General features: G+C 34.2%; 1 protein-coding gene across 1 annotated transcript in view; it reads right to left on the reverse strand.

The window, feature by feature from the left end:
- LOC114324355 (transforming growth factor-beta-induced protein ig-h3) overlaps positions 1 to 15832 on the reverse strand; it is a 157688-nt gene that overhangs the window by 115675 nt on the left and 26181 nt on the right. The window contains exon 2 of the mRNA XM_028272159.2: positions 7837 to 8286. Coding sequence (XP_028127960.1) covers positions 7837 to 8286 — 450 coding nt within the window. The remainder of the gene's footprint in view (positions 1 to 7836; positions 8287 to 15832) is intronic.

Below are 15832 nucleotides of genomic sequence, written 5' to 3' on the forward strand. Positions count from 1 at the left end.
TGATTCTGTAATTGCTGCATACGGTTAGTGGTCCTTTTTATGGATAGAGATAAAAGTTCATCTTTTCGTAGATTTTAAATCGGCCTATGAAAATGTCCTAAGAAATAAATTATATGGTGCCATGGATGAATTCCACATCCCCGATAAATTGATAAGATTGGTTAATATAAGGTTATAATTCGTAAAGTTGTTGGCAAAGCCGAAATACATTACGAACAATCACATGCGTTTGAAACCGTGACCAGACACCTCGTAACGCGACAGTTCGTAACCGGACAGTTGGTAACGGACAATTCGTAACAGCGACAGTTCGTAACGGCGACACTTGGTAACGGCGACACCTGGTAACGGCGACAGTTCGTAACTAGACAAATTCGTAACGGACAATTCTGTTTATTTTTGTTAAGGTGGAAATTAACTGTTATCACAGTTATAATTGAAATTATATTTATCAATTTAACGAATCAGTACGGGGATAAAAATGTGTAACACATTTTATATTTCGTGTTTCGGAGTACCTATATTAAAGTCTTTAAACAGAGACAAATATTTAAATACATACAAACTTTTAACAATATTCTTAAAAGTTTATTCCTTTTATTGTTCCTTAAATTTGCATATACAGTAAAACCTGTGTTACCGGCCACTTGCCAAAAACGGCCACCTGTACTAACGGCCAGTTTAAAAATTCTCCAAACCAATTACAGTAAAACCTGTGTTACCGGCCACCTGCCAAAAACGGCCACTTGTACTAACGACGAGTTTAAAAATTCTCCAAACCAATTATATGTAGACTACAAAAACTGGCAATACCGGCCACCTTTCTATATCGGCCAATAGTTCTTTCATTTTTAGTGGCCGTTACTGACAGGTTTTACTGTATATGTAGACTACAAAAACTGGCAATACCGGACACCTTTCTATATCGGCCAATAATTCTTTCATTTTTAGTGGCGGTTAGTGACAGGTTTTACTGTACCTAGACAAAGGAATAATGAAGTACTTAATTCCTGAAATCTTTAATCTGACAATCGTCTTTAGACAGTCCCAACTTTTTTAATAAACATTTTGTAAAGGAAAGATTATAATTACCTGTTATTATAATAAACCTTGTGATTGGTAATAGCTTTGGGACATTCAATCAACGGTTATACAGTAAAACCTGTAACGGCCATTGAAAATGAAAGAACGATTGACCGATATTGAAAGGTGGGCGGTATTGCCAGGTTTTGTAGTCTACATATAATTGGTTTGGAGAATTTTTAAAATGGCCGTTAGTACAGGTGCCGTTTTTGGCAGGTGGCCGGTAAAACAGATTTTACTGTAGTTGATAAGAGGGATGGCTTTTATTACTTTAATATATATAATGGATTTCTACGGCTGTCGCCGCCTCTCCATACCCAGCTTCCAATTTTTTCTATCGTAACACGTATCTTCATCTAATTGCCTCGAATCCATTGCGTCCTGAATATTGTCCCTCCAGCTTCTCCGTGGTCGTCCCCTTCTTCTTCTCTCCGGTGGGACCCACTCTAATATTTTTCTCGGCCAGCGAGTCTCATTCATTCTTTTAACGTGCCCGAACCATGTCAGCTGTCTCTTTTCAATATCGTCCATTATAGTTTTTTCCACCTTCATACGTTCTCTAATTGATTCAGTTCTTACATGTTCTAATCTGGAAACCTGACAACTTCTTCTCAAGAAGTCCATTTCTGTACTAAGTAGCTTCTTTTTATTTCTTGCACTTATGTCCCAAACTTCTGCACCGTAGATTGTAGCGCTCTTCATTATACTTTCATATATTCTTTTCTTTGTTTCCTTCCTGATATCTTTGTCCCATAAAATTGAATTGAGGGATCTAGTGATGCTTCGACCTTTATTGATCCTGTGTTGTATTTCATCTTCACTATTTCCTCGTTTGTTAAATATAGCTTCCAAATATTTGCATTGTTTCACACCAACAATATGTCCTTGTTCCAATGGTAGGTTTTCAATGTCTTCGTTTCCCACTATGAAGTATTCTGACTTATCCATATTTATTACTGATCCTGCCTGTTGGTAGTGCTCATTTAGCTTCCGTATCATATAGCTTAAGTCATCTTGATCTTGGGCTATTACAACTTGGTCGTCCGCAAAGTATAATGTAAATAGGGAGTCATCTCCCACTTCCAGTCCCATCGGTTTTACTGCTTTTGTCCACCTCTGTAAGGATTGGTCAAGGTATATTTTAAAGAGAGTGGGAGATAGACAACATCCTTGTCGGAGGCCTTTTGAAGTATTAAATGCCTCAGTGAAATTTTGCCGTTTTTGATTCTGGTGTTAGTGGTCTCATACAACATTCTAGTTGCTTGTATGAGTTTTCCATCGATACCGATGTCTATCATTGAATTCCATAGTTCTATAATGGGGACACTATCATAGGCTTTTTTTATTACTTTAATACTTGGTTTAAATACTTTTATTATATTCTGAAACACGAAATATGAAATGCCGTAAAAAGTTTATCCTGATACTGATTCGTTAAATTGATAAACATAGTTTCATTTATAACTGTAATAACAGTTAGTTTCCACGTTAACAACAATAAACAGAATAATTCAATTTGGACGGTACGAATTGTCCGTTACGAATTTGTATAGTTACGAACTGTCGCCGTTACGAAGTGTCGCCGTTACGAACTGTCGCTGTTACGAATTGTCTGTTACCAACTGTCCGGTTACGAACTGTCGCGTTACGAGATGTCATGGAACCGTTTGAAACGCATGTTGGGCTGCGACAGGGAGATGCGCTGGCGTGTCTCCTTTTCAACATAGCTCTGTAAAAGGCGATTATGCCCGAATAGACAACAGAGGAAATATTTTTAATAAACCATCGCAAATTTTGGCATATGCGGATGATGCTAGAAGAAATGTATACCACCTTTTCAAATGCCTCAAAAAATATGGGCCTGCAAGTAAATAAGGAGAAAACTAAGATGATTGCATCAACACCCAACAATAGAGCCAGAAACATCGGTCACCAATTCACGGTTGATAACTCCACCTTTTAAGTGGTGGACAAATTGACATACTTAATAGTAGGCTCCCTGATCACTAAGGAGAACGTCATGACGGAAAAAATCAAGCGAAGGAAAATTCTAACAAACAAATGCAATTTTGGACTGAGTGGACATATAAGAAGCAGAAACTTAAGCCAAAAGACAAAAATAACCATACACAAAACCCTTATACAACCAGTGTTGACATAGGGATCGGAGACATGGACCATCTCCAAGGCAGATGAAAACCTTCTGCTTATATTTCAACGAAGATATATACCACAGATATAAACATATATTTGGTGGTAAAAACGTAGTATCTCCTATAGAAATAGGAAGACAGATGGGCAGGACATCTAGCAAGACAGCAGAACAACCCTCCTAGAAGAATCCTTGTGTCACAACCCGTGTGAAGTAGAAATAGGGGTAGGTCAAAACTCAGATGGAAGGATGGTGTAGATGATGATGGTATAAAAATAGTCTCAGCAAACTGGCAACAGTTGGCAATGGATAGGACTGACTGGCGTAATAGACTTGGGAAGATCAAGGCTCTTTTATAGGGCTGAAGCACCATTGATGATGATGATGATAAAGGTTAATTCGCATCACTCATCCATCGGGCCATTCACCTGTGACCATATCATGTTATACATATCCAATATAATATCTATGCCAATCTCTCCCATTGCTTTTAGAGTCTCCGCCTATGCTATCTATTCCTGTTTTTTTTTTAAGTTGGTTGAGAACCTTCTCTGTTTCTGTTCGTAAAATGATTGGTACTGCCTCATTGATCCCATGTTTCTTAGATTCTGAGACTGATACATCTTGTGAACTGTATTTGTATAATTCTGAGTATATGCTATACTAGGTGGTAAATCGTCAAACGGGCCATAGGAAACTCAATGGGAAATTCTAAATTGTTGCATTTCTGCTTCCCTAATTATTTTACATCAAAAGTCATGAAAAACTATTTGTAGAGAACTGAAATCTTTATTAAAAACAAATGTTAGATTTGTTCTACGGATTAAGCACATTCCAAAATTTTGGAAAAATATAATTTCCAGAGTATTATTAGTCCAATCGTGAGCGTGAGAGATTTGACCTCTAAAAATTATACGAACAAGCTACATCTTGCTGAGAATATCAATTTTAGTACCCCAAAAAGGATGAAAAAACTTTGCCACTCCTACCCCCGGGCTTCCCCCTAAAATCCACCAAAAGAATTATAAAAAATGGTAAAAATCAGACATATTTATTTTGTTTAACAGCTTTATAGAAATTGGCTTAATTTGCGACAAAATGCAAAAATGGGATACGAAACCTGCTCTTTTCACCTTTAAAATGCGTTTTGGTTTTTGTTGATAGGACATTTTAGTCAAAAGATATCGAATTTTTACCGTCGAGTTGATACACATTTTATTTAAAACATTGATTAATACATGTGCTACATAAATTGCCAATCGCTTATAGTCCAGAAAGCCACTGCGTATCCTCTAGGAAAAATATTCTGATTCGGATTTTTTGCACAATCTTACTCAAGAAGGCCCCCTTTTAACAAATTTGCATTTAGCAGGTCCAAAAGTGGGTCAAATATTTTTTAAACAATTTTTCAAACTGGGAACAAAATTTTCTTAGGTTTTTTGGATCATTCCAAACAGAAAAGGTCTTTAGTGACTTTTCTCTAAAGTTGATAGTTTTTGACAAATAAGCGATTAAAAATTTAAAAATTGCGAAATCGGCCATTTTTAACCCTTAAAAACTATGTGAAAAACTGAAAATTTGAATATTACTAAGGTAGACAGATAGTCTTTAAACATGGACTGATGAAATCCCGAAGAGTTGTTTGCAATACAATATCGAAAACCCCTTTGTTTTTAATTGCTACTCAAGCCGCTGCTACACTAAATGTTCAACCGTTGCGTTGCATGTATGGGCCATTCCACGAACATATGCCTGTTTTGGATTACTTCGACAACGAATATTTTACTGTGCAACATAAGAAGTACGAAAGTAAATGGCGCTAATAATTATTCCAATAAACAACAATGTAATTTGCAATTTACTTTCGTTCTTCTTATTTTGCACAGTAAAATATTCGTTGTCGAAGTAATCCAAAACAGGCGTATGTTCGTGGAATAGGGTATATAACATTGTATGTAATATGCGTATTAAATATAATATGTGCGGAAAAATATTCTGATTCATTTTTTTTTTTAACCATCTTGCTTGAAAAAGTTCCCTATTAACCAATTTGCTTGTTGCCAGGGCCAAAAATGGATCAAAAAATTTTTAAACAATTTTTTTAAAACTTAAATGTTTTCGGATTACATTATGTACATGCAACGGTTGAAAATAGTGTCGCGCCCGCTTGATTAGCAATTAAAAACAAAGGGGTTTTCGATATTGTATTGCAAAAACTTTTCGGGATTTCATCAATCGATGCTTAAAGAATTTATCTCTACCTAGGCAACATTGAAATTTTCAGTTTTTCACATAGTTATTGAGGTTTAAAAATGGCCGATTTCGCAATTTTTAAATTTTTAATCGCTTATATGTCAAAAACTATCAACTTTAGAGAAAAGTTACTAAAGACCTTTTCTGTTTGGAATGATCCAAAAAACCTAAGACAACTTTGTTCCATGCAAAAAAAAATAATTTTAGGAAAAAAACAAAAAAAAATTTTGGCCCACTTTTGGACTTGGCAATATGCAAATTTGTTAAAAGGGGTCCTTTTTGAGTACGATTGTGCAAAAAATCCGAATCAGAATATTTTTCCTAGCGGATGCGCAGTGGCTTTCACTACTATGAGTTGTTTCAGATTATACAGTAGAACCCCGATTATCCGGGTGCGGATTATCCGTGCTGCGGATTATCCAAGCTATGATTTTCTATTACTCAAGTTGCGTTTTTGAGGTTTTATCAAAATCATCGTAAATCACTTGACGGAAACACTATGTGACGAAAGTGAGACTCATGAAAGATTTATTTTTTTCTGTTATTTTTTATCGTAGGTACATATGTATGTGTATACGTACATATGTATTATACATAAGAAATACATGTTCGGATTATCCGTGCTTTTCAATTATCCGTGTCACCCTTCGGTCCCGAGGAGCACGGATAATCGGGATTCTACTGTATTTTGATTAAAGTGTCCTATCGACAAAAATCAAAATGCATTTTAAAGGTGAAAAGAGCAGCTTTTGTATCCAATTTTGTCGCCAATTAAGTCAATTTTAATAAAGCTGTTAAATAAATAAAAATTGTGCAATTTTTGCCATTTTTTACGATATTTATGAGGCTTTTAAGGGGAAGCCAGAGGGTAGAAGTGGAAAACTCTCTTTTCATCTTTTTTGAGGTCCCAAAATGCTGAGCAAAAGTCAGCTTTAGAGGTCAAATCTCTCACGATTGGACTAATTAGTCCTATCGCCAAGGGGGTACAACGGCCTCCTTTATTCAGATGGACTCACCCAAGTTTTTTATGTATTTTGACCAGTAGAACACGAATTTTTGGGTAACAGTTGAACCGGGTGTCGATAAGATTGTTATAAACAAAGAACTTGAGGAATTACATAACAGCGGTTTTTCGCAAAACAAAACATTTTTCTGTATTTTTTGGTTCTTTCTAAGCAAAAAATGTTCTTACAAGTGTTTTCGTAGGATGCATAGTTTTCGAGATAAACGCTGTTGAACTTTCAAAAAATCGAAAAATTGCAATTTTTGAACCCGAATAACTTTTGATTAAAAAATAAAATAGAAATTCTGTTTACCGAATTTGAAAGTTCAAGTCAAATTCTATCGGTTTTGATTATTTACATTCCTAAAAATTAATTTTTTTATTGTTAAACAAAGCTATAAACACATAGTACTTGAGTGATGTTTTCAATGCATTTTTCATTTAAAATAGAACGAGTAGGCGAGTCTACAAACACAATTTCTACGTAGCCTGCGTTAAAACGCATGCATTGGGCACGGGAAACCCTATTTGGTTATAGCTTTGTTTGACAATAAGAAAATTAATTTGTAGCAATGCAAATTTTCAAAACCGGTATAATTTGACTTGAACTTTTAAATGCGGTAAGCAGAATTTCTATTTTGTTTTTTAGTCAAAAGTTACTCGAGTTCAAAAATTGTAATTTTTCGACTTTTTGAAAGTTCAACCGAGTTTATCTCGAAACTATGCATCCTACGGAAAAACTTGTAAGAACAATTTTTGCTTAGAACGACCAAAAAATATTTTGTTTTTCGAAATATCGCTGTTATATAATTCCCTAAGTTCTTTGTTTATAACAATCTTATCGACATCCGGATCAACCGTTACCCAAAAAATTCGTGTTCTACGGGTCAAAATACATAAAAAAAAACTTGGGTAAGTCCATCTGAATAAAGAAGGCCGTTGCCCCCCACCCCTGGCGACAGGACTAAATAATACTCTGGCAAATGTATTATATTTTTGCAAAATTTCAGAATGTATTTAATACAAAGAGCAAATCTAATATTTGATTTTAATAGAGATTTCATTTCTCTACAAATAGTTTCTCACTAGTTTTGACAGTTAAGGGAAGCAGGAATTCAACAATTTAGAATTTCTCATTGAGCTTCCTATGGCCCGTTTGACGATGCACGACCCGGTATACAACATATTATAAATAAAACGATAAAACATAACAATATATTAAGTGTACATCACATTAAAATTACTCTAATCAAACTAGACGCCATTTATAGATAAGAAAAACAGAATTTTTCACGAAAAACATATATAAATAATAAACAAAAATATATAATTTAAAATTACTTACCCCTTCCACCACTGACTGCCCTGGAACGAATTAAACAAATCTCCAATTCCGAAAGGCTTCGAGTTTCCAACTCCAAAAGACGAAGAAAAGTCAAACTCTGGCCCAAAAGGATTGAAAGGACCTCCAAAACCATCGGAATTAACATCCACCACACCACCCGGAAGAAGCTCAGTTAAAGGTCTTTCTGGATTCTCAGGTAAATCAGAAATTTCAGGCTTTTCGGGTATCGATTTCAGATTGGGCTTTGGTTTAGGCACCAAGACAGGTTTTTGCTCCGAACTGGCAGCAGGTGGATCTTTGTAGTCTTTGGCTAGAGGTTCGCGTTCATCGCTGTCGTCTTCTGCAGATGCTAGTTCCTCTTCGATCGCGCGTCTTGGATTCACGACGGGATTGTGCCAATTCCAATTTGCCCTGTATGGCTGTTGGAGCTCATGGAAGAGGCTAAGGTCACTGAAACAATAGAAAGACTAATTATTTTTTTATTTCAACTTGTAATGAAAATAACATAATCACACGAAGAAGCTGTAACATTAGCTGGTCATACAGTCACCATGTCTTTTACTAAATTCCATATTTACTATCCTGTGTTTTAACACCCGTTATATTTATTTTGACCAATATCTGATCATGCATTTTGAAATATGAAGATAGTGTTCCTTTTTTCGCCTGCGTGCATAGTGAAATAAATTGGTGAGTTAAAGTTTGTGTACCTTCAGTACTCGTTGAAGAGGTCAGTTATGTAACTTCAAATTTAGTACATTTCGTTCCGTTATTTTTATTGTAAATCAAATTGGTATTGTTGGTCTTGAGAAAACATATGATCCTCGTGAGGTTTTGAGGTAAGCGACCAACAAGACAGGAAGGAATTCCTGACAGTACTTATATAAAAATTGCGAGAGATATGTATAAGGGAGTAACAATTAAGACAGGTGTGGGAGGAACTGATAAATTGCGTGTGAACGTAGCATTGGATCAGGACCAAGTGATTAGTCGTTTTTTATTCTCATTAGTGTTGGATCAGGCAAACTACATGGTTTACATTTGTAACGTTACAAACGTCACAGCTTTGCTATTTTATTTTTTAATAATTATTTTATTTTTTTTTAATATTGCAGTAGTAAATACCTTTTGTATTTGTTTTAACTTGGTTTTTACTTTTTGATGTTTGATATATATTTTATCTTCTAGTTTTTGGGAAAACCACTTTCCTTCCTCCAGGAGCTTCAAGCATCCTCAAATCGCCGGCGATACAACAACGAGGACAAAATCATCTAGACTGCAACAATGAATTTCATCTAGACTGCAACCAACCAACACCTGTAGGCCTGGTGGCCCTGAACACCTACAACCCCAGAGTCCGTTGTAGAACCAACAGCAGTACCATTAGACATCAAGAAGTTACCATCGAACCGATAAGCCACAAGTATAATCCAGAAATTGTTAGTTTTTGTCAAGAATTTGAATATATTTGTTAATGCATTTAATAAGTCATATTTTTATTATACCTTTATTGAACAATAAATATGATTGGTTAAAATATTGTTTTGTTTGCTTCCATTCTGAATTTTTATAGTTCATATTTAATATTTTAGATTAGGACAAGACGAACACACACCTTGGGATACTGAGCTAGGCTAGGGTGAACGATAGCTATCATGGATGATTGAAGTATTATTATTCGGTGTTATTTCGATTGTCTGTGGTAGATTATCGTCTTCGTTTCACATTCCCTGGTGCTGATTGTATGCTTATGATGTAGTGTGAATAGAAAATACTAAATGGAACAAAATAAAATGAAGAATTGGAGAAAAGCTCTTAAGAAAAAGGTTTAAAACTTAGTAAGACAATGTAAGTTTAAAACTTAGTAGAAGTATTCGAAATGTTCTTTTAAAGAATACCTTTGAATGGTAAAGTGATTGCAAAAAGTTATATTTCTAAGTGCATGGGATCGGTATTATAGAATAATGGGGAAATAAATGGAGATGTATGCAGTACAATTAGGTCGGGATGGATGAAGTGGATGGGTGTGTTATGTGAAAGAAAGATTCCAATGAAACTGAAAGGAACATTCTACAAAACTACCTTGAGACCAGCTATGATTTGCGGAACTTCGACAGGACATAAAGTAAAGGGGAATGATCCTAGATAGAAAATTAAAAATTAAACTTTTTGAATAAATTATAGCTAGAAACGAAGATAAAAGGAGTAAAAGTAATAAATGAAGCATAACTTAACACACATACAGCACTTAACGTAGAGTAGAAATAGTAAAAATACTAGAAACACCAGATATCGAATAATTAGAGAATACCTATACATGTAGTATAGCAATATAAACATAACGAATCTAAATATAAATTAGCCTTCTTCGGTCCATCTTTGGACATAGGCTTCCCCAATACTTTTCCATTATTCTCTGTCTGTCGCTACAGTCATCCATCTAGAGCCAACGTGCTTCTTAATATCATCTGCCCATCTCATTAGAGACTAAATTAGGGATATCTAACAAAATAAAATAAATAAGACACTACAGAAACACGAAAACATTAAAAAGATGGCTTACTAGATGAAAAATGGAAAAAATATAATATACAAATCAAGAGTCCTGTCAAGTTAAGAAAATAATGAAAAACCAAAAAACAGATTGTGGACAAACCCAGTCAAAGTAGCTATCAGTGCTAAAAAAATGAAGTATGGAAAATATTCGTGCAAACGAAGGATCCAAAACGAGGATCATGGAAACAATTTGGGAACAGTTTAAATGAAGGTAAGGTTACAAAAAATGATAGTAGATTCTTTTGGAGTAAGATTAAGACATTAGAGGACAAAAAAGACCAGAAATATATAGCATAAAAGATGAACATAACAAGATGCAACGTAAGTTGGTTATATCACTTTTTCAATCGTTTTCAGTCTAATTAGGTCACGCCAACAACTCTCAGATTGATTAGGAATAATCGACAAAGACAATAGACCAGAGCATTTGGCGCAAAATAAATCGATTTTTAAATACAGCACCTAGAAACTTTTTGCATTGTGTTCAGGATGATCTCAGGAAAAAAGTCTACTGTAGAAAAATGGGTGGAAAAGCATAGTTGTATTTTAAAGTGCATTAAATGCATCAAAAATTGCATAAACATATTAAAATGGGTATATTAAGGGCCAGATTTTGTTACTTGGGGTGTTTATGGGGTCGCTGAAAACTCTCAAAACCGACCACCGGACCACCTGGTGCCCAGGTTCACTGCTAAAGAACGTCTTCTGAAGTTTTGAGTGTTTTCAGCACTAAATTGATGCAGACAAATTACTAAGGAGTTTTTCGGGGTCGCTCAACAAGACTAAATACGATCAGAACCGACCCCCCGATGCACCTGGTGCCCAATGACCCTCCGAACTCCAGGAGATAACATGCCTTAGCAGTGACCTTGGGCACCAGGTGGTCTGGGGGTCGGTTTGCTACACTAAACTCGTCTTTGGAAAGGAAAGATTGTCGAAATTATTAGTATGCAATTTGAAATAAAGAAAAGAAAGTGTAGAATAGGGAAGAAAGGAGGAAGAAGAAAAGAATAGAGCACCGGCTGAGTAAGCTTGAAAAACAGGGCACTAAAAAGAAGGTGGGATTCGAGAGCCAGAAAAAGGAATAAAATGAAAACAGATTTCTTTCTGAAAGAATTTGGGCGTGAAAGAAGGAGAGTTGGAAAAATAAAACAGAAATTAGACAAATAAAACCAGACAGAGATCCTGAACAACATAGGCGTAACCAGGATGATCCTAAGGGGGGGTTACAACTACCTGAAGGGGGGGGGGGTTACAACTACTGGAAGGTCTCCGAGGGCTATGGTGTTAAGCGTATAGAGCTCAAAGTACATCCCAATGGGGGGGTTACAACCCCCAAAACCCCCCCTGGTTACGCCTATGCTGAACAAACTAAAATGGAGGGCGCCAGTCTTACTCTTCAGCAAATTAACAAATATATAGATTAACTAAACTCTCCTAATATAAAATTTATGTTGTTTCATCCTAAACCAACTACCCTTTGAACAAAAAACTCGAAAGAGATAATGTAATAAGCATAAACGAATTTTACTAAATTATTTATTACAGTTTTCATAAATATAGTACAATTTACAAAAGAAAATATACAATGTTACAATGTGATACATATAGTTGGTAAATAATTGAAAATAAAAAGTCCTAGTAACATTTGTTGGTTTAAAAATAGAATAGCCTATCAATTTTTATGTTTGTACTGTTCATTGAAATTTAAATAAACCCAAAAATAACACACAAGAATATTTGAGGTAAATATTTTACCGCTTATTGACCAGCAGCGATAGAAAATCCTGGATAAAGTCTTCCTGAAGACTTTAGTTGGCTGATATTCACATCAGCAATCTCCACACCGTGGTAGAGACAAAGTTCAATAGTACGTGACCCATAAATTCACGTACGATAGAAGGAGACGTCTAACCACAGATCATTTATGATGAGAATGATGGATGGAGAAAATCGCAGCATCTAAAGTAAACCTATTTACTATGAGGAAACGGAAAGTTTCCAGATACGGAGAATACTATGCAGAAAAGCCAACAAAAACCAGAACCAAAAACCATAAGACCAAATTCCAAAATCCAAAACTCCAAAACCAAAATCCAGAATCCAAAACCAAAATTCTTGTGCAGTGGATCTTCTCACAAACCACTGCTTGCCACAACAGAAAAATGAAGACAAAAAATTAGATATTAGTGTAGATTAGTCTTTCAAAATAACGAACTTGCCACTTTTTACAAAAACTACACGATGTATAGAGGTGGGAACGGATATATTTTTATAGAGGCTTTGTAACTGTAACAGGTTCTAATGCCACATTTGTATTCAGAGACCCCAAAACCGCCTAGTAATATGTGCATGCATTTAAGGCCGAAAACCTTCGAAACTCCAGAAGATGACGTACCTTAGGAGTAGCACTGGGCACCAGGTGCTCCTGGGGGTCGGTTTTGATGGGGTATTCATATCCAGCGACTCCAAAAACCCCCGAGTAACAAGATCTGGCCTTTAATATGGGTATTTTTACATATTTATACACTTTTGGTGCATTTTATGCACTGCAAAATGCAATTATGCATTTCCCCCATATTTCTATAGTAGACTTTTTTCCTGACATCATCCTGAATACAATACAAAAAGTTGTAACTCTCTAGGTGTTGTATTTAAAAATCGATTTTCTGGTGTTCTTAGTACTGAATGCCCTGGTCCACAAACAGAATAATAATTTTTAGATTTGTTTCATAATATTCTCATAAATAGTAACTTTGTTGAATTTAAGTAATGTCAAGTTTGCATAGCAGTTAATACTACTAGTTTTGTTGAATTTAATGTAAAATATTTAACGAAAAAGTTCCTTCTTTTTTGAAGATTTAGCATACGTTGGTTAAATGGATAAAAGCTGATGGTTCTTTTGATGTAGCCATACAAAGATTTGTATACATGGCTAACTACTTTTATAATATTAAGCTTTTTCTTTTCTTAAACAATTAAAACAAAACAATTTCTACATTATCTGTCCCTCTTCTTTAACCTTGTTTATTTTTGTGTATACGCAAAAATGATCAATATCTATAACTACAGTAAAAATGTGACACCGATTTAATATACTGGTACCAGTATTTACAAAAATACTGTATTATTTCTAGGAAGTTGATATCTATGTCCTCGAATCAATAAATTGCGTTAAATGAATCTTAAGTATTGCATGAATCATTTTTACTAAAAAAAAAATGAAACCAACCACAGACTTCGAATTATAATATGTACCAAACAAAATTTTCTTTGGTACAGTTTATGATTGTATAAGTGACTGAAATTATGTGACCAGATTATAAAAATGTGTATAATATTTAAGTAAGTAAGTAATAATATTTATCAAAAACCGTCACTAAGGTCATTCATTATTGTACTCATTTGCCCTCATTTGCGGCAGTAAAGTAACACTTTATTTTACTGAAAGAAGAATTTTACTTTACCTGCCGCGATTAATCAAATTAATCCAGATTGAATGTAAGTGGTCGATGGCAGTAATCGAATGGCGAGAATTTGAGTGAACATAAAATTTATTTACTTTAATTTAATTATTAAGAGGATGGTACGTATTTTCGGCTGCAATGCTATTCAAATGGGGAATCATTTTTTTCGAATCCTGGGAAAACTAATAAGTATTCTTAGTTCAGGAACCGAAGCTTTTCACCTCGCAATTTTTACAGAATGGATCGATTTGCTTGAAAATTTGAGAATATGTAGTGGATAGTCCAAGGATCAAAATTTATATGATGCTGAAAGGCGCTTCTACCATGAGGGTGGTTTTCACCCCATCTCGGGGTGGAAATTTTTTATTATATTTTGACCGCAAAACTTGATAAAAACATTCATTATAAGCAAAAAATCTTCTACACATTTTTTTTGGTAAAATTAATACTTTTCGATTTATTCGCTATCGAAAGTGTTAGTTTTATGTATATCGACAAAATCAATGTTTTTCGATATATCCTCATTTACTATTCACTCAATTTTTACCATAGAAAAAAATTTTTACCAAGTTCTTGGGAAATAAATAACCTACAATTTCTTATTTAAACATTTTTTAGTATATCTGATGCTAATCTTTCTATTCTGAAGAAAACTGCATCTTTTAACAAACTACAAAAGTTTGTTATTCGCTTTTAACTCCAGTTTTTTAAAAACTAATCATTCTATGCCAGTCAAACTTGTCAAAACAATGACTAAAAACACCGCTAACTTACATTTATGTGCTTCCAATTTGATTTCTCCTTTTTTTTCAAAACAATATACTGATTTTTTAATTGTAACTTTTTTATTTTTTATCTTAGAAAGTATAGTAGTTATATGTAGTAGTTATATAGTAGTTATATAGTATTTGTAGTTGTTTACAAGATCTATAAGGCTATTGATACTAAACCCTTTTAAAGTCCTCAGTCGCAAAAACTGGTTACTTTGAAAGGGTTGGTAAAAGTAGTTTTTGCATGTTATTACAAGTTTTAATTGTCAATAGCTCACTCAATTTTTGACGTAGAAAAAATGTTTGCAAACCAAGTTCTTAGGAATTAAATAAGCTACAATCTCATATTTTAACATTATTTCGTATCTCTGATGCTAATCTTTCTATTTGAACAAAAGAGCATTTTCTACCAAACTACAAAAATTCGTTATTCGCTTTTAACTCCATTTTTTTTAAAACTAATCATTATAAGCCAGTCAAACTTCTAAAACCTATTAATAATACATAAATAAAGAAGACCAAATAGGGTGGTGATTAGGGAGTTGCTTCCGATCGCTTTTTCACTGAAAAAATAGAGACTGAGATTCTTTTCATTATAAGTCACTTAAATTTTGAGCTAGAGACTTTTTTTATTTCTGGAGATAGATATTTGTAAATACTTTAAATTAGTTTGAACAAGTTATCCTCGAAAAATGCATAGTTTTCCCGTCTTTTGACTTTGAAACTACGATTTTTAGCATTTGACGAAGAAGAGCTAACATAAAATAAAATACAGCTTGATTAGTATTGGTCTTAAAGAAAATAAAAAAACGGTTTTGTTTATTTTTTGAAAAGGTACATTTTTGTTAAGCAAAGTTGTTGCGATAAAACGAAAACTTTTTGAGTTATTAGCAGAAAACTGATTTAAAACATTGATTTTTTCGATTTAAAACTAACACTTTCGATAGCGAATAAGTCGGAAATTATTAATTTTATCAAAAAATAACAACTTTTGTTGTCAAAATATAATAACAAATTTAAACCCCCGAAGTGGGGTGGCAACCACCCCCATGGTAAAAGCGCCTTTCGGCATCATATATATTTTGATCCTTAGACTATCTACTACTTATTCCCAAATTTTCAAGCAAATCGATCTATTCTGTAAAAATTGCGAGGTTTTGTCCTATTTTAAGCTTTATTACTTGGACTATTTTGAAAAATTTA

Source organism: Diabrotica virgifera, chromosome 1, assembly GCF_917563875.1.
Source record: "Diabrotica virgifera virgifera chromosome 1, PGI_DIABVI_V3a".
Taxonomy (NCBI): Eukaryota; Metazoa; Arthropoda; class Insecta; order Coleoptera; family Chrysomelidae; genus Diabrotica; species Diabrotica virgifera.